This window comes from Apis florea, unplaced genomic scaffold, assembly GCF_048593485.1.
Source record: "Apis florea isolate Af1SG1 unplaced genomic scaffold, ASM4859348v1 contig_3798_pilon, whole genome shotgun sequence".
Taxonomy (NCBI): domain Eukaryota; kingdom Metazoa; phylum Arthropoda; class Insecta; order Hymenoptera; family Apidae; genus Apis; species Apis florea.
In genome coordinates this window covers 1,794,392-1,814,203 of record NW_028256860.1, presented here as the reverse complement: position 1 = coordinate 1,814,203, position 19,812 = coordinate 1,794,392, and the positions used below count along the sequence as shown (strand labels likewise).

Below are 19,812 nucleotides of genomic sequence, written 5' to 3'. Positions count from 1 at the left end.
GCGGACAGATAATAAAGGAGAATCGCGAGAAGGCGACGAAAGAAAGAGACGGAGAAAGTAGGAAAGCAAGACGAGGAAAGTAACAGAGAGAGAGAGAGAGAGAGAGAGAGAGAGAGAGAGGGGAAGGAAAGCGTAGGAGGTATCGGGCGCGTAAGAGAGTGGAAAAGAAGGAGGCGATGGAGCCACGAGGAGGAAGGAAGGAAGGCAGTGTGTCCGGGGGCCGGTGAAGGGAGGATGGTAAGAATCAGCGAGGAGAAGGAGAAAAGAAGGAAGAGGAGTAGGAGTAGTAGACTAAGGAGAAGGAGTGTGGTCGAGGAGAGGTCGTGGAGGAGAGAAGGAGGCGAAACATGCAATGCATGCATGCATGCATGAGACAGGCAGGCGGACAAACAGGCAAGGCATACAGGCAGATATAGAGGAGGCAGGCACAGGCAAGGCATAGAGGCATACAGGCAGATAGGCGAGCCGGTGCCGCCGCCGCAGCCGCAGCCGCGATCGCGCGCTTCAAGAAGGGAAGTGGGGACACAACATAACACAGCGCGGCCGCGTGTGCAGACCGCTTTTGCAGAGCTTCGCTCGGCACACGGGGAAACGTTCCGCCTTGTATACTGCTGCTGCTGGCTGCTGGCTGCTGCTACTAGCTGCTGCTGCTGCTGCTGCTGCTGCCGCTGCTGCCTGCCGACTGTCGACTGTCGACTGCTACTCTCAGTCTGCCGGGCGGCCTCGTGCGCGCTTGGTTTCCATCTGACGAATCTGCGCGCCACGAAACTACCCGCGCTCGTTCTCGAGAACGGTCGAGCGGATTACGAACGAGAATATAAAGAGAGTAAAAAGCGAGGGAACGGACGCACGAACGACTCGTCGTCGTCGTCGTCGTCGTCGTCGTCGTCGTCGACAAGATAAGATCGGGAGAGGTGCTCACTCCCTGGCGGACGATCGACGAGGATCGGCGAGTGAGGCAGGTCGAGGGAGCCGGCTCCGATCGTTCACGAGCCTCGCCGGGCACAGAGATACGCGTTTCGCGCCTTATCGTGTCCACGTGTCGCGGCCGACGTTTCGAGATTAACCTCGCACGAGTACCGGTCACGAGGACTGCTAGCAGGAGTAAGAAAGAGAGGAGGAAAGAGATAGGAGAGGAGGAAGGATAAAGAGAGATGGTGGACGGATGGTGCGCCGTTGTGACATGTGTCGGACGATCGACATGGGACGACTCGTCGTAATTCGGAAGCGGAAGACGCGTGCCTGTTGAAGGAGAAAAAAAGACCAAGTATATATATATATATATAACACGCGTGTATATGTGTATACACACGTACGTAAACACACGCACGGAGCTCGAGAAAGTACGCGATTGGTGGTGGTGCACACACGGTGACAGGACAGAATATTGTTGGGTGCTGCTCTAGGCTGGGGACCGTTTGCCGGAACGAAACGGAACGGAAACACGTCGCCTCTTCTACAGGTGTTTCGAATCGATTCCTCGGCTTCCACCGAACGCCCTTTTCCCCTCTCGGCGGCGTGCTTCTCCTCGTGGATGGTGTGACTGTTCAGTGAGTTTCCTTCGCCGGACACGTGATCCCCGACACGGGCCCTGTTCCCTCCTCCGTCGTCGCGTGCAGTCTCTCTCGTGCAGTTCACCGCTCGTGAAGTTTCCTTACGCGTTCGACGCCGGCATATATCGTATGTTACCGTTCTTGCTCTCACGATCGAATCGTTGCTTCCTATCGTTCTTCCCCGACTGGAATTCGCGGAGGGAAGGAAAACGATATATATATATATATATATATACATATACACTTGACAGTCGTGCGTCGTCCTTGTGAAACTTTCTTCGCGCGGGTAGCCGCATGACACCGATTCGACATCGTATTTCGGGGGCAGATGGGACGATACGCGAGAAGATAAGAGAACGAGCGAGACACTCTCTCGGAAGGTCCTTTTTTTTTTTTTTTTCGTCGCCTAAAACTATAGCGCGCCCATCCATCCATCTTCTAACTGGTGCAGTTGTTGAACACGGGATATACTTACACGTTGTATATATATATATACATATATATATATATATATACAACGAGCGTATAGCAAGTGGATAGAAGTGGAGAGAGGTCGGTTCGAAAGGAGGCGGCGCGCACGCGAGGCGGATCGTGGTTGTAAACGATCGAACGTTTCAGCGAAACGGTGTGTTAAATGACGAGGTGGTCCAAGAGGTGGAGGTGGTGGCGGCCCGGCAATACGTGGTAAAACGTGGTTCGGGGCGAGAGTTTCGCAGGACAGGGTCGCACGGGGAAGAAGCGACAGCGGCGTGGCAGATGAGATGTGAAGAAGCACGAGGACTACGCGGCGTGGAGCTGGCGGGAGCGAAGGCGGAAGTCGAGAAGCCAAAGCTGCCGAAGGCGGTCGCAGGGGCGGCGGCAGCTCGAGGGGGCACCTGGCGGGGGCCGCCTGAGATGACGACCCTGCGACGGGGTATCGTGGCACCCCGGTACAATACTTACGTTCTGGTTTCGTTGATCGGACTGTTGCTTCAGACCCAGTCTGCAACGGGTGAGTGCTTGCTTGTTTATCGTATGTATCTTTCACGGTCGTGTTATTTTATATTTTCCATCGAGGCGAATACCTTTTCTTCCGATTTTTGGACGGGAATTGATTCTAGATTCGATATCGAGGCGAATATAAAAGTTAGGATGTAAACTTTTTCTGTTTCAATGTTTAGAATCAGTTGTAAAAATTGCCCACCAAGAATGCACGTGCGTATCGATGATTATACGTAATGAGTTATACGTTAAAGTCTGGTTTTTAGTTGTAAAAGAGATAATTTTATCTAACGAAAAGTTAAAGTAATAAATTACTCCTAGAATGGAGCTTTCTTTATCTTTTTTCCAAGAAGTTTTATCATGAATAGTTTAAATAAAAAAAAAAGTTGATAGAAAAATGAAATTTTCCTAACAGTGTAATTTTATTTATTTTAAATTTTTTATAATATACGTAAGAGATTATCAATGGATATTTGGTGTCACGATCATAGCGAATCTCTAGGAAATGTTCTTTTAATTATTTCGACTTTTATTGTAATATCATATTTTTTTTTTTTTTTTACCAATTGTTGACAATGATTGTTAGTTTTTCTATCGAATAGATAAGATGGGGTGTATATGTTGATTGTGTGTTTAACCCATAAAGCGTATTTCCGATAGTGGCTCTTGAATTGAATATCGAACGAATTATCTGATTGACGAAAAGAAGGGATAATAATAAAAGGAGGAATATAATTTTTAATGTATGCCGTAGTAGTAGTAACACGAATATATGATTTGTTTAACATTTATTCAGATTTTCGCGCGCTAATTGTTTAAAACAAAAAAAAAATTCCATTTAATTATTAAGAAAGAAAATAATGAAAAGTAGAATAAAAAAAATATATATAATAAAAAAAGAAAGAGAGAGAGAGAAGAAAGAACAAAATTCATCGAAACCGTACTGAAACTCTAATAATTCAAGGATGGTGATGTAAAAAGCTCACCCCGATTAATCGATAAAAATCAACGTCCCAAATTTCTCGCTTCGCATTGGCTGTATTAAGATGCAGCTGCTCGATATCATAAAGATGTCAGGATATTTCAGAAAAGTAGAACATTTTTGCAGGTTGTTCGTATTTGTACACCTACATTTTTTTATTTTTATGCGAGAGATATTCATTATTCCACTTTTACCGTAATAATTATCATTGGATTGCACAAAGATCAGCACAAATAATTTAAATACGTTAAAAATATTGGAGCTCGTGATGTTCTTTATATTCCTTGAATTTACTGTTAATTATGAACGGTTATCGATATAGTTAATAAACGTCACGCGATCGTATATATTTATTGATAATAAAATATATTTATTCAAGTTTTAACATCACGCCTGTACATAAAACTGTACAGAAAATTTAAATAATTATTCATATATTCAAGAAATCCACAATAATGAATAATAGAATTTATACTCGTAATAAAAGTGTTCTAATATCTTTGAGCGATACAATGTACATGACACATCCCAATTTTCTTCTAAAAATTAATGTCACGTGTATGACAAATATTGCCATATATAACTATGACATATAAAGAATGAATTACGTTTCATTATATTATTATTATTACTATTATTAATTAAAGCGAGGAATGTTGTGGTTGACTTTCTCCCTAATCAACGATAACGAACGTGTTAAGACGACTATCTTCTCGTTAATATGACGCTTATTGCATATATTATGTTAACATATATTAAATAACGATTTGTGATTTGTGTAATTTATAATTATCTTTATAGTTTATTACTCATAATATAATATAAATTTCGATTTTATTTCGAATGTACGAAAATTAATCTATCCTCTTCACATTTTATACTTCAACGATATTTAAAAAATTATTTTTAAAATTATTACATATAATTTTTATTACATATAACAATGGTTAGATAAATGTTTGAATTGTATTATTATTCTAAATAAATGTGCGATAAAATATAATAGTAAAAATTGATGTATCCACTTTTCATTACGTGTATAAGTGAAATTTAGATATTTACAGAAGATAAAATGTCCATAGTTGTATATAGTTAAAGAAAGAAAAGGTGAAAATTTATGACGTATTAAATCTTTTATAACTCAAAGATGATGTAACGTAATATAACATTTGGCCCATTTTATCATCTTCTTTAACGCCAATTTCTTTACAATGGAAATAGGATGAAATTTGACGTGTAGATTTATATTTTGTTCTATTGTGAAGACAATTTCTTGTAAAATATAATTACCACGCATTTTCCTAGATCTAAATTTCTACTTCTCTGTTCTGCTTAATATTAAAAAAAACTTGGAAAGGAAGAAAAGAAAATTGTCACTTTTAAAAATATCCTAATTCCTCTTTTCCTTTCTAAAATTAAATCTATCTGATCATAGATTTATCATATAAGAAAGTATCAGCGTGTTTCCTTTTTAGTAATAATCATTGGAAATATTTGTCATTTATATTATCAATACATGTTTCTTCAATTATGTCCTGTAAAAAATTTAATCTCCATGTATCGACGATATACACTCACTATATTTTTTCATCATATTTCTATCTATCCTATAATATCGAAATTTATATTCGATACCTGTTTAAGAATACAAGAGAAAACCATCATCTTTATTAATAAATAACCACGATACAAATTTCGATAATACGAAATACGCATCGAGAACGATTCGATTTAATCGAAAATTCCTCTTCCCTCCCCCTCCACCCATCGCAATCAATTACCGGACACTTTGCAAACGCGACAATAGTTAACGTCTAATGACAACTGGCGTTGACGTAACTCGAAACCAGGGTGTGTTCCGATTGTTATATACCACGACTCCAATTCTCGTTACGCAAACAACGCGGAACAATCGATCAATCGAATTGTTTATTTATCGCGAAGTTTAGAATAAAGTGTGTCACCACTAACTCTCTGCCTTCTCGATTCGATACTCGGTTTGATCGCATTGTCGATTCGTTCCGATTTTAAAACGTAACAGGTAGACCAGGGGGTGGGCATACACTTATTTTCGTTTCGACTCGTTTATTTTCGCTACTTCCTGCCGAGAGGTTGCGAGGAACATCGCGTCGGGAAGAATTGGTCGAGGTATTTTACGAGAATCGTTATTAAAAATGAATTTATATACGATGAGAGGCATGCACGTGAAATAAGCCTGATTTTGAAAAAACTTTTCTTCCTCGCTTTAGATTTAGGATTTTCACATTTTCACGCAATTTCGATAGATAAAGGAATCGTTATTGTTTCGATACGAAGGGGAATAATTGCAATCTCTTGGAAAATTTTTTTATATCGTCGAATCGTTATATAGAGATCACGCGTGTACGATATTCGTGGATCTTATAAAAGTTAAGTTTTTATTTATTTTTTATATTTATCATACTTGTAGATTGCCGAATAATTTATCAAATTGTTAAATCATTGAACAATGAAGAAATATTTAATGCGTATAATGAGAATGGCTGGCAATTGATACAAGTAAAATACAATTTTACGAAGAAATTTCGAAAATACGTTAGGAATAATATTTTAAGAGAAAATTAAAATAGTTATTAAATAAAAGGTGATTTCTTCTTTTTTTTTTTTAAGCAAGATACCGAGTCCACTTATGTTAAATTCGATTTATAAAATTTTTATAATTGGTTGGATCACTAAAATGTTTTATATAGATAAATGTAAATTATATCGTTCGACATTAAGCATTTAATAGAGTTAAGCGTTTAATGGTATTTATAAGCGGCAAAATACTTGCGATTCAAGATTCTTAAATTAAAAAAGTAGACGCGTAGTGGCGACCAGTTGGATTGCATCTGCCGCAAGATAATTACATTGATAATTACATTCGTTGCAAAGGAACTATTTATTGTAAAAGATGCGATAAAGGGGTTTCGACGCGAAAGAAAATCGCAAATAAGACGATATGTGGGATACAGCCGTGCATATACCTATAATAATCCACCTATTAAAGTATTTTCTACTTAATATTATCTTTGGCAATGCAGATATGGCAAAAGTGCCATTACTTGGAAAGCAATTATCTAAATGTTCTAATCGAATGTCGTATTATACAAATATTTTACAAATTGAATGTTTCACCGTTCAAACCAAACCTATTTTATTATCCGAACAAGTATATTTTCTTCGTTGAAGCATTGAAACGAGAATTCAAAATTAAAATAATTTGGAACATGTGATGTGATGTGTTTAAAAATTTTAACGATTTATAGAAAAAAAAAATGATAATATTTTTAAAATCGTTATATAGATATTCTTTGCTCAGATGATGCATCATTTTTTTCAATTTAAAAGATATCTACTAATTAATAACCATTGTGTCTTCGTATTAATTTAATTTTTTCTTTTTTCAATTTTAAACTGTTATATCCCATTATCTTAACATCATGGATTAAATTATTAGGTCCTATATACATTTTTCTTTTATAGATAAAATATAGATAAAGTACACTGTTCCCATCATAGAATAGTTGCCTACTGTTAAATTACCGCACTCATCGAGCCCAGTTGTGGCACAACTGCAAAAGCGTTAAATGTTTTTACCTCGTGGCAAGCCACGTTAGTCCGTGTTCTCGTTCTATTATTGTCTACTTTGCACGTAATTTAAAACGGCTGCTAATCGACCAAGTGTCGTGAATTACGAGATCTCAGCCACCCGTACAAAAGAAATCGTACCCCTTCCTTAAAACGTTGTACCTAACACCAAGGCAGGAATCCAGAAATGTATATTTTATTCCCTAACGATTATTTCGGTGTCGTAAACCGAAGTGACCGAGACAGAGAAAGCAAGTTTTGCAGCATGCTAAGAGGAATATGCGAATAAGCGAGAAATTGTCATAATTGAAAAGGACGTCTTGGCGAGTGGACTGTGTCGAACAATTTATTTTTACTAGACGTACGGAATTCGTGACGCTGTTTGGGAAAGTTGCTCCAAAGCGATTCTGACCGCTTTCACGATATTAGGAATTCGAAATTATTAAAGTTTTTAAACTTTTGGATTTGAAATTTAGAAGAGAAAAAAATAATAATAATAATAATACAAATTCGAACACGACGATAACATTTTAAAAATTATACGATAATTTTATTAATTGATACGGAACGAAATTTTTAAAATTGACATTCCCCCCTAATAATAATTAAAAATATTTGGAAGGAAATAATAGATTTAACGGAACGAGACTATTCTCCGGTTGATTTCTTTGTTTCTTTTTTTTTATTTTTTTTTTTTTTTCGTTTCAACGGTCTTAATGTTTCTAACGAGGACGATTAGCTCATAGGCAATGATACGTCGTGAAATCGACGAACTTAATCATCTAATGCAATTAATTGGATTTGATTCAGTAATGCTTAATAGATCGTATTATTTGACGCGACGCTTGCGTCATCGTGGTTAGCCTCATTTTTTTTTTTTTTGTATTTATGTAATTACGAATAAATAATGCAAAAAATTTACAAGCGATCACTCTTCTCATTTCTGTCTTTTGGTTATTTTTAAGATTTCCTTTTTTTTTTTATATATTATTAAACACACAAATAAGAGAGGATAATTTCGCGTTACTGAGAAAGTTTCGAGCGAAGTTGCAAGCTTTGTTTTGTTTATTATCAAAGATTTTTAAATAAACGGATTAGAGAGATATAGAAAATTTTCAAAAGAATTTTCCAAAAAAATTGGGTAAACAGCAATCGCAGACTAAATAATTTTCTTTTCACTTTTATAAAAGTTTATTCGTGATTCGTTGAATCTATATATTCCATATTTAAATTATTTTACGAATTTATAATAATTAACAAATTACAAATTGCAAATTTCATCAAATTTACATTAATAATGGTAATACGACTCCTTCGAAATCTCACATCATCAATAATTAAACATCATATCGACAAATTTGTGATAAAAAAATTTCTCTCTAATAATATTCTAATTACGTCAAAAACGAAACGAGAAAGAAAATGAGAACGAAAGACAATCTCGATCTTCCCTTTCATCGTCCTATCTTATCCTTCACCTCGTGGATCGAACGATCGATCCAATTCGACCCAAGCGCTTTATAAATAATATAGAGCAACCACCATTATACCATTTCCACTTATCGATCGCTTGTCACGCGAGAGGGAAACGCATCTCGAAGGTCTGCGACGCTGGCATCCGGCCGGCATCCACGACGCGGTGGACAATCGCGAGCGACGATCGCCAATTATCCGCGGCGAAATTAGTGGCGTTGATGCGCGCCGGGTCGGGCATGGAAACGCGTGGTCGCTCGCCTTCGGACAGGCGATAAAGCGCGAATTAATTCAGCGCTAATTCCACGCCTGCTGCTGCCCCCCTCCACCGCCGCGGGGAAAACGGCCCGATGAAAACCGAAACTTCATTAAACGTTTCGTTTAACGACAATGTTCCGGCATATCCTCGCTATACGTATAATCAGATTATCGAAGGGGAGGGATTAAGACTTGAGAATTTTTGAGAATGAAAGTGAAAATTTTCATCCTCTTCAATTTCGATCGTTGTTGTTAAACTATGTTTAATCTTTGATATTATTTATAACTTTGATACATATCGCTACAAATTCTTTTAGAAATTCCATGGAAATATTTTTCTAGATTGAAATCTTGTTTCGATGATAAGATAAAAGAATTTGTAAGAAATGTCTGCAATTCGAAGTCTGCAAACAATAAATTCCCGAGAATCAATAATTTTTAGATCTTCGTTCTGCTTCGGGAGCGCAAGATTATGGTTCAGCATTCCGTCGAAACGGTAAAGGTTAAAGACAGTTTGCTTTAAGTCTGCTACGATCTCTGAATCTTTTACGATCCCATTGCGTTCTCGTTTCGGTAAACAACAACAGTTAAAAGTAAGTTCTTAAAGTAGAAAGAGGTCGAAGCATTAAAGGAGAAGATGCGAATCTCGTAACGATACAATGATTCAGATTTAAAAATGTTAAAAAACAGCGGCAACTAACAGGAGCAAAAGAAATGAAGAAAAGAAGAAAAGAGACGAATCAAATCAAAAAAATGAAAAATCCCAAAAACTTGCCACGAAGGAAGAAGCTCGCGATAGGATCGACTAGAATGAAAGTGAAAGTGACGGTTTCGACCGAAACTGCACACTTGACGAGAGGTCGATCGTTCCGTAGGGGGTTGCTGCAGAAGCTGACACGGACGTACGAAGGCTAATTGTAAGTAAAAGAGACACAGACGAAAGAAGAGGGAGGGGGGGAGGAGGAGGGGAGGGGGGGGGCACGACGAAACAGAAAAAGGAGAGACGAAGAGAGAGAGAGAGAGAGAGAGAGGGAAAAGAACGAAAGACAGGGAAAAAGGAAGAGAGACGGGGAACTAGAGGGAATCGAAGTGATCCGAGACGACGAAACACACAGGGACGAAGGGGGAAGAAAGAAGTCGAGGGGGCAGCAGTCGTTGGAAGGGAGGAGAGAGAGAAAGAGGGGCAGAGCCGGAGAGAAAGAGCAAAGGGTGGGAGGGGGAGAAAGCCTGGTGTAATGGAGGAACCAGTTTGCGGGTCAGTGCTCCGCATCAGCGAGTGGAGCTTCAGAGACTGTAGACGCGAGGACGATGCCACCGGGCGAAAGAAGGACGGGGCAGAGGGACCCTGTAGGTCCTCGAACAGGGACGCGAGGGAGGAACGAAGGGCCAGAGAGGCAGATAGAGGGGCCAGAAGGGCCTGGCGAGTCGCGAAGCCGCTCTCTCGACCGAGAGAGAGAGCAGAGGAGTGTAGGGCCAGCCTGACCAGCGTGAACTACGCGCGAGGGAGAGGACTCTCCACCTTGGTCTGGCTGCTTCTCTCTCTCTCTCTCTCTGTCTGTCTCTCTCTCTCTCTCTCTCTCTCTTTCTTTGCTCTGGCGCCATTTTCCTGTCGACCGAAACAAACCAACATCCTTGGCTGCCTTTCGAAAAAGAAGAAGAAGAAAAAAAAAAGGAAGAAAGGGGAGGCTTTCCGCCCTCGTCACGACGACCGACGAAGGGGAACTCCAGAGTCTCCTTGGCCCCGTCACAGAGGGAGGAGTAGCACAGGCCTTTTCGCCGCTCGTCTCAGCGACCGCGAATCGTAGACGTCGGCGACCGATGATGGTGCTTTCGGATACTCGCGCGACTGTTACGGGGGGATTTCAGAGATCTCGAGATCTCTGACGCGACTGACTACTCCTTGTCCATTATCGTTTCAGGAATTCAATTGGGAGAGAAGTGTGGCGTCCAGTTGGGAGGGGGTTGGAGGTATCAGCTGGATTAGCTAGATGGATCGGTTTACGCGTTTACAATTGAATAGAATTTTCATTAGTTATTAAATAAATGAAGTAGTTTCGTTCACTTTGCAAATTTGTAGTTGAAATACATTAATTTTGAAGTAATCATTCATACTTTAATACTATTCGAGAACTTTGTAAGAAACTTGGATTTGATTCAATTCAATCAGAATTGAATGTAGATGAAAAGATTTTTTTAATACAATTTTATATATATATTTTGGATAAGACGATTTTGTCTCTTTTCTTCCTCGAATTCGTTTGAATGGTAATATTGATTTATTCCAGGAACGTAACATGTTTGGAGTTGTACCACGATCGAGGAAATGTATTTTGGATTGATAAATGTTGACAGTGGGGAAAGAAAAAGATTTGAAGAAAATGCAAAGTATGTTGTTTAAACAAATTGCATAACGGTTTTTTATAAAGGTAATAGGGAATAGATTGCGAAGTAACACAGAACGGAATTGTTCAACCGTTATACAAAGCAGTATTCAGTTTCCTCGTTAACTCCTTTCGCTCCAAATGACAAATAGGTTGGCGTTAAAACTGCTCAAGGCATCGACCTGGTTTTTGCACTATTGCAACGTCACTTTAAGTGTATAGGAATTAAAGCATTATCGTGCAGTGGTCAGTTCAAAGGTGTTGCGTAACTGAACGAAGATATCATTTGTTACAGCACACTTTTATTTTATGCTTTCTAGCGAAATAATTGTTTGAAAGTAAAATATCTTTCCGATTAGGCTGGTACACCTGTATGTGTTAGAAACTTGATTATTCCCAATAATTTTGATTTTCCTGAATGCATTTCAACTTATTACTATGTTATCTAATTATTTTCGCCACGTAGGTTTCTATTATATTTGTTTCCATATTGGAAGCGAAATTTTCATATATTAAATTTCCAAAATTCTTGAAATCCTTTTGTTTATTCTATAGATCTCTCTAGATATATGTTAATTATTATAAACAGTACAAATAGAAAAAAATTTTAGATTAAAAAGTTCTTTTTTCTTCGGCGAAGGAGAGTGCAAAATGTTCGTGTTATTAATTTGAATGAAATTTTGATTGTCAATCGATATACTAATCATTTTACCTAAAACTGATTTCGCAATTGAAATATTCGTGGAAATTTAATATGTTTCATTCACTCGAATTTCTTCTAAAAGATTATCAATTAAATAATTAATCTTGACTCTGAACATAAAAATAACAAAATATTAAAAATTCACAATCCAATTTAATTGCACGCAACGAAATAAACAAAGCTTCTTACGAAATAAGCGAATTTTCGCAATTTTTCTCGCGTATTTAGAAAAATTAAATTGAAATATACAGCGTGAAGAGTAAGAGAAGAATGAAAGAAAAGGGGAAAATAGGAAGAGAAGTTCCGCTTGCATCGCTGCCAACCTCACGGAACGAAAGCGCGGTCTTCCGCGTAGCTCCTCGGGAGCGCCAATCGGCTGCATCACATTGTAAGTGATCGCGTTTGCACGTCGTAAATATGGCCGTTCGCGTGTATTCTCTGTCGATCTTATTGATCGTGCCGGATCGCAAACGTTTCACCAAGTTCGTTAACGTCGACGAAAATATTTTTAATTTCCTCAACCTCTCGTTGCTAAGCCTTACATCACTTGACAGCAACGTTAGATATAATCCTCGTGTTCGTTGTATTTTTAGTAAAATCGGCTGCTTTACGTAATCAACCGAGATGTTTTTTCGGTCGACGTTGACCGAGCAAACTTTTCGCTTCGTTTCAAACGATTCTTTTATCTGTCCTTTTTTTCTTGAACATTATAGATAAGGTTCATATAGGTATGAACAAATTAATATTCAGTTTTAGATATACGATTAAATTGTTACAAAATTTAATTTATTTCTAAAAAATTCGACTGTGGTGAAAAACAATATATCGAATATAACGAAGTTGTGACAATTTTCATTTAAAAAAAATTTGCTTAATTCTCTAATTGTTCAATTTATAAAAATTCGTTAGAAATTATCGTTCTCAAGTTAATATCTATAATAATCATTCTAACTTTTGAAATATTATAAAATATACATATTTATTCGAGGACTAGAAAGCGTTCCAGTTTCTGGTTCTACGAGGGAAAATTTATAGTCAATCGTAATTTTTCCTCCAAATTTATGAACGAAGAAAATCTGATTATAGAAAATTAATATTCGTTCTATCGTCTATTGTATCGTGAGTTATACATACGTGTGACGCATACAACGATCTCAAATCCCTTCAATAACCGAGAAAATTCAATTCAGATTCGGTCAACAATGCCTTGAAAAGTTCGAGGTTTTAAGATTTTCTAAACGCTATGCAAATAAACATCGCGTGTTAGGCGCGAACAAATCACGATTCTAAAATCAATTATGTCGCAGCACCGTTGGACACCGATATCGAGAGATCGGATCGAACGATCGCGAAAAATAACGGGCTGTATCGCGCTTTGAAACGGCGCGGCATTACGTAAAATTATGCCAATGCGAGTTCTTTAGCTTGCACTTTGAACGAGTCAGTGGGTGGTATGATATTTATTTACAGTTTCTCGATGAGAAATATTGCTTTCTTGAATCAATTTCAGTTTCTTACTTCTTCTTCCTCTTCTTTTTCTATTTATTTATTTATTTTTTTTTTTTTATTCGAATCTGGAGAACGTCGAGCAGCGCACATTTATTTACACGTTATTAAATATTTGACATGCAATATTAAACATGCAATCTACATACAATTCCTCGAATATATACTTCCGTACAACCATATTTTATACGTATTTATCGTTAGGCAAGGGAACATGATTTTTCGTTACGAATCGTAAATTTAGAATTAAATATAATAAGTTGATAAATAATTTGATAACATGTAATAATATTTGATAACATGTGATAATAAGATATAATAATATTCTCGAGGAATATGAAAGGAGGGAAATAATTTTAATTGGAATTTTTATTTAATCCTCAAGTTGTTGAATAATTCTTACGACGTAAGTGTGCAAATTTTTAAAGAAAATATTTGATATCATCACGCATGATATCGTGCGTCTCAGAATATACACGATGATATTATAATCTTTATCTTTCTTTTATGTTTAATTTACAAGTTAATGATCAATTGATTGCTTATTATTTTTCATTCAAGAGAGATTGCAAGTTATTTATTAACATTAATTACTCTACTTATTAAATTATTATTTAATAGTTTGATATGCAATTTTTTATATTAAATTTTAATAAAAATCAAACATCACATTCGTGTCTATGTCAATGGATTATATAATTTTTCCTCCAAGTGATGATTAATAATACAATTAATTTTAAATTTTCAAACTCGTTCGAATCTATGAAAAGACGAAAAGATTCAAAATTGCCGCCACGATGGTTTAGAAAAAGCGGGGATCGAAGTGTGACCGTGGCTACTTAGAGATCGGTGAAAATGGAGAATCCTGTTCAAGGATAAGAAAACAGGGGGAATAAGAAAGAGTAAGGCGAGTTCGAGCGCAGTTTTCTGAAAACTTAGGCGAAACCGAGTATTTGAACGGACAACGCGACTGGTTCTCTGCACCTAAGCCGTGTTTATGTATGTCCCGTGTACACACGTATCGGATTAGCACTTTGACTTGGAGGCCTTTAATATGAGTAGCGTAGCAAAAACAGACCGACATGCATGGCCGAAGGCGCAGTCTGCGGTGATGATGAGGTTGCGATAAAACACTCGAGTTATGCGCGCGCGTGCGGTTAGTTTCAAGTTCCAACAACGAGAGTGATTACTCGAAAACCTGCACGATAAAACCGACGTTATCGCGGCAAGTAGTAGAAATGGGTGCTCGTTGTGTATTGTGGAAATAGGATTCGATTTCTCTTTGCTTCACGGTTCTCGAAAAATCATATACGAAAAGCAAAAATTGGACGGCGAGGATTCTCTCATTTGCCTAATTTATAGCTCGATGGATTATTCGATTTTTCAGAATTTTATTATTTATTCTGTATCAATTGGTTACATGAGTTATAAAATTCCAAGAATTTCAAAAGAGATTATCTATAAAGTTATTAATAAAATAATATGATTTGTAAGATTTAGGTATAAAGAAATTGTAGAAGATTTAAGAGTTTTAAGAAGAAAAGAAGATAAGATCAAAATTTTACTACTTTTTTCTTAAATGTTCAGCAAAACTTTAAAACTATAAAACTATAAAAATTTAATCGTTAGTATCATTCTATTGCGAAACTATTTGAAAAGATTAAAAAGTTAAAAAAAAAAAAAAAGAAATTATTCCATTCACAATTTTAAATGAACTTGCTTCCAATAACTAGCTTACGATCTAAAATAAAATACCTAATATATTTTGAAAACTCGTTAAAAAACAAAAAAAAAAAAAAAAGATATACACATCTTGCATTGTTCCACGCAAATGATTCTACGTTAAAAAAAAAAAAAAGAAGAAGAAAAAAAGAAAAAAAAAAGCAAAAGCTTTCAATTAACGGAACGATCATCATCTCTCCTTCGTAAATTAACCGTCGTAAAATCGCGAAGCCTCTCTCCCATCTCGAATCTCTCGTATCCCTCAGCTTATATTTCATGAATACTCCGTGAAACCGACGACAAATCGCGGTACAGGTAAAAGGGAAAAAAGGAAAGAGAAAGAGAAAGAAAAAGAAAAGGAAGAAAGAAAAAAAAGAAAGAACGAAGAAAAAAAAAATATGTCTCGGATGGATCGGATCGCGTGAAAGCTGTCGTGCGAGCTGCATGGCTAGACATTCTCGATGGGGATACGCGTAATACAATGTAGTCATCAATACCTGATACCCAGTTGACTTTCTAAGATTACCCGATCTCGGTCGACGCATCGGTTGACTCGAGACAGGCGAAGGTAACCGCGACAGCGGAGGGAAATGCGCTCCATCGACACGGTGAAACGGAAAGGAAGGAGGAGAAGAAGAAGAGAGAAAGAGAGAGAGAGAGAGAGAGAGAGAGAGACAGGAGAGACCAGAAGAGGGGAGGAGGAGGAGGGAGAGGCGTACGAGCAAAACAGCACGGGAAAAGGGGGAAGAAGGAGAGCATACAACGAGCGGGAGGGGAGGGAGAAGCTTGTGGTTTTGGTCAACCGGTCGGGTCGCCGTCCGCGGGAACAATCTCCGGGCCTTGATGACTAACCGCGTGGCCGTCTTGCCGAGGCAAGAACTCGCCTCCCTACGGCACGTCGCGAATGCCTGCGCAGCGTTTGCCTGGCCGAGTACCGATCTTTTTACCACCTGCTGTCGCCCGATCCCGCGATACTCTTCTCTCGTGTTGTTCCACGGGGAGGGGGGGTGAGTGGCGGGATCGCTACCCCGGAAAAGGGATACGGTTTACCGGTTTCACACTGATATCAGGACGACGGTGACGGCGACAATAATAGATAACGCGTGTGATTTTTCGCGTGGAAAGACAGGGTGGGTGGGATGGCGCGAAGTTCAGGATTTTTCGTGTCTCGTTCTAAATTATATTCCGTTCTCCCTCGTAATTGGAAACGTTTGTTAATCGTTTGTACGTGACTTGGTAATAGATCGTATTGCTTGCGTGAAAGAAAGAAAGAAAGAAAGAAAGAAAACGTCAGTTATTTATGTCGAAATATCGGGGGAAATTGTCGAGTTTGAAGAAAATTACAATTTTTGGTAAGGTTTTTGCCAATGTTTAAAATACATCGTTCGTTGGTCAGGCGATCTTAGCTTAACACGATAGAATGATAATCCGATTGAGTTGGACTAATTCCAACTAAATCCAACCAGCTTAATCCAACACACGCTGGCAGGCACAAAACAACACTTCGAAATCGAACGCTCGGTCGAGTATTAAGCTCGAATCGAGCTTGAGATTCTCCAATTAGTTCGAGCAACGCGCGTTATTCGAACGCATCGCATCCTAATGCAGTTTCGTAATTTCCTCGATCTCTGACATCAGCGTACAGCCTCTGATCATCCGTTTCACGACCCAGATTCGAACGATAACTCGAACGTTACGTTACGAGCGAATAGAGATCGATCCTGCCCCCATCGAACCATCCACGAATTAATCAGGACGACATTAACGAAGCAACAAGAGTGAAATAAAGTTAGTGAATTGGTTAAGTGACTTGGATCGCGGTGTTTATTAATAATAACGTTTGAGCCGTTCAACCGATCGCATTTGCGTTCTTCAAATTTTATTATCGAACGAGAAAAGAAATCGTGGTGTATAATTGATCGATCAAACAGCCTTTGATATATAATAATATCGTAACGAGAGGGAGAGGATACACAGGATCAACGTGGTTAATTAAAAGCGTAAAATATCTTGTTTATTAACGGTGGAAGAAAACGTGATGCAATCACGAGAGGCGAGGCAATTCCGGAATGTCCGCTTCGAGAAAATACGCAGATTAGATCGAAACTCATTGAAATTATCCTCAGGATTTACCGTTAAACGGTGTCAGATACGAAGATGTATATCTGTGCAACGTTATTGAGAAAGGAGCCGCGGGAAAATAAATTCAGTTAACCCGTGGTGCAGCTGTCCGGTGGATGGGTGATGGGGTAATAGTGCATGACTCGAAAGATTTTTTTTTACCCGTTTTATCGAATCATCTTTGCTTTAATCGTGTTTTTCCATCAAATATATATTTTTACGTTTAATTGTATCTTTAACATTTTTTTTTAGGAATATATATATATATATATAAGAATCGATATCCGTATAAATGAAGAGAGAAAGAAAAAAGAAGAGAGAGAAAAAAAATTCAAACGTGTCAAAAATTTATTTTATTCGAATAAGATTCGAATGGAATATGAATGAAAAAGTAAAGGATTTATAGTTTATTTTATCTTCAGCGATCGTGTGTACAGGCTCTCTGATAAAATGATCCCGGTTGACGATGTTGCCTATAATTTATCCACGATTAAACGATAATTTATTAGTTAATGTGATTACGTGATTCTTTCGCAGGGGAGAATCAATTTACAAACGTGGCCGTGAACAAATGGAAACCGTGGAGGTTAATTGTTGCGAATAATTCGAACGTTGTTATTTCGAAAGAAATTATTAGGGTCGGATTATACTGGAGAAACTGCGGCTTAATTAAAATGATTTTCCAGAAGATGTAGATATTAAGGGAAGAGATTCAGGAATTACGAGTGAGTTTTAATTGACTTAAAAATAGGAAGGAAACGAGTTACGTATACCCATATCTAAATCTAATGTTAAATTTATTGTAACTAACGTAAATAATTGTAAAAATAAAATTTTACGATTCGATACGGATGGGAAAGAAAGTTGTAATAGTATCTGTAATGCTATAAAAATGAATCCTTTAATCCATTCACATGAATTTGATTCTACCTAAATACGAGGAACAAAATTTCAATTACATGATTTAAATATATATTTTTTTCTCTCCAATAAAAAGAATAGTTATTCTTGCGATCAATCATTTGCAAACTATAAAAGTCAAATGTACGATTAACGAAATAAAATACAACGATAGATGGCGACCAATCAACATAATTTTCGCATTGACCATAAATTATTGATTTCAATTAAATTCTACCTAGAAAATTTTTTCCAAGAATTTTTTACCTAAAAAAAAAAAAAAAAATAAAAGTTTCTACCAAAATGAATCACTATTCGACGAGAGAAAATATCCCAGCTTTTCCTCTTTCCTTACAACAAAACAGATGCTCGTTCATAACGAGAGAATAGAAAGCCACGCTTTCGAACAATCTGTCTTTGGAGAGCACATTCCACGGCTATCAAGATATCCGTGCCTTTTGTTCGACATAACGGCATTAAACGGTGGACAAACGTCGAGACACCTATATATATATATATATACACACACGTTCGAGCGAGGTATTTGGGAAAGTACGCTTTCTGAAAAGCACAATGATCAGGGCCCGTGATCGGAACCGAGATAACCGGTTTCCGGTGTTATCTCGCATAATGGGAAGAGTTAAACGTGCGAACGAGACGAGGAGAACAATGAGACACGCGGTTCCTGTGGATCTGGCAGAAGATCGCGGAGCAATACGCGTAAAATTAAGAAGCCAGACAGGGTCCAGAAAAATTGTACGACTTTCGCTCAACTCGTTGACATTTATAATAGATTTTTAGAAATAACGGAGAATATATTTTTACGAATCAATAGTTCAATGAGTTATTAATAATTCTCATTAATAAATATCTATCCTTTTTTTAAATTTTATGAAATATTATATTAAACGAAAACTTTTTAGTTAGATGTATTTTCATCTCAAAAATTTTAATTCAAAACGTCGAACGCAACAAATTTTCTTCCACAACAATTGGAAACTCGCATTTTCAAGATATTCACCGATTCAAGAGAATTTTCGATGACCGGTTTTCCGATCTCGGTAGCAGAGATACGCCCAAGGCTACCGTTGAAAATCTCCAGTTTTTGATATATGAGAACGCATCCACGAAAGCAACGGAATACACAAGCGGGGAATGGACAGGAACTTTAATCGGCAGCTTGTATCTCGCATACCGACGTGGCTACACCGCCTAGAGCCTAGAGAACCTCGGAGTCTAGACCCATAAGTCTTCCACGATTTTTCCGGCCCGATCGCATTATCCTCCTGTTTACGATAAAACCGTCTGACAAGAGCGCTGCTCAACCGACCGAGTCTTCCACTTTACGAAAATCTTCTTCCTTATATTTCGCGCAATGAGAAACGACCGCCTCGGATGGACGGATTTTTTCACGCGGATAAATGCTAGCTCGTTTTATTCGTAATCATACGAAATTACAGGATGCACGGTGGCAGATGGTCGATAAGTGTCAATATAAATGGAATACTTGCTTCGAAGATGTTCGATTCAGATTTGAAATTATCGTCGGGAGGATGGATATTATTGTTCCCGTGTTGTACGACTGTTGTGTTGTCGATGGATATTGTTTACGTCCGTTGAGCG

The 19,812-nt window shown here is 37.8% G+C and overlaps 1 protein-coding gene and 1 long non-coding RNA gene across 3 annotated transcripts in view; both read left to right on the top strand.

Moving 5' to 3' along the window:
• The first annotated feature begins 393 nt into the window (after positions 1 to 393).
• Positions 394 to 19,812, top strand: part of LOC100867147 (follistatin-A) — a 71,080-nt gene continuing 51,661 nt past the window's right edge. For both annotated transcript variants that reach the window (XM_086915885.1, XM_086915886.1), the window contains exon 1: positions 394 to 2,544. In XM_086915885.1, coding sequence (XP_086772011.1) covers positions 2,310 to 2,544 — 235 coding nt within the window. In that variant the 5' untranslated portion in view covers positions 394 to 2,309. The remainder of the gene's footprint in view (positions 2,545 to 19,812) is intronic.
• Positions 15,249 to 18,208, top strand: LOC147656313 (uncharacterized). The gene is made up of 2 exons (XR_015294644.1): positions 15,249 to 17,680; positions 17,827 to 18,208. It is a non-coding gene; the product is annotated as an uncharacterized LOC147656313 (long non-coding RNA).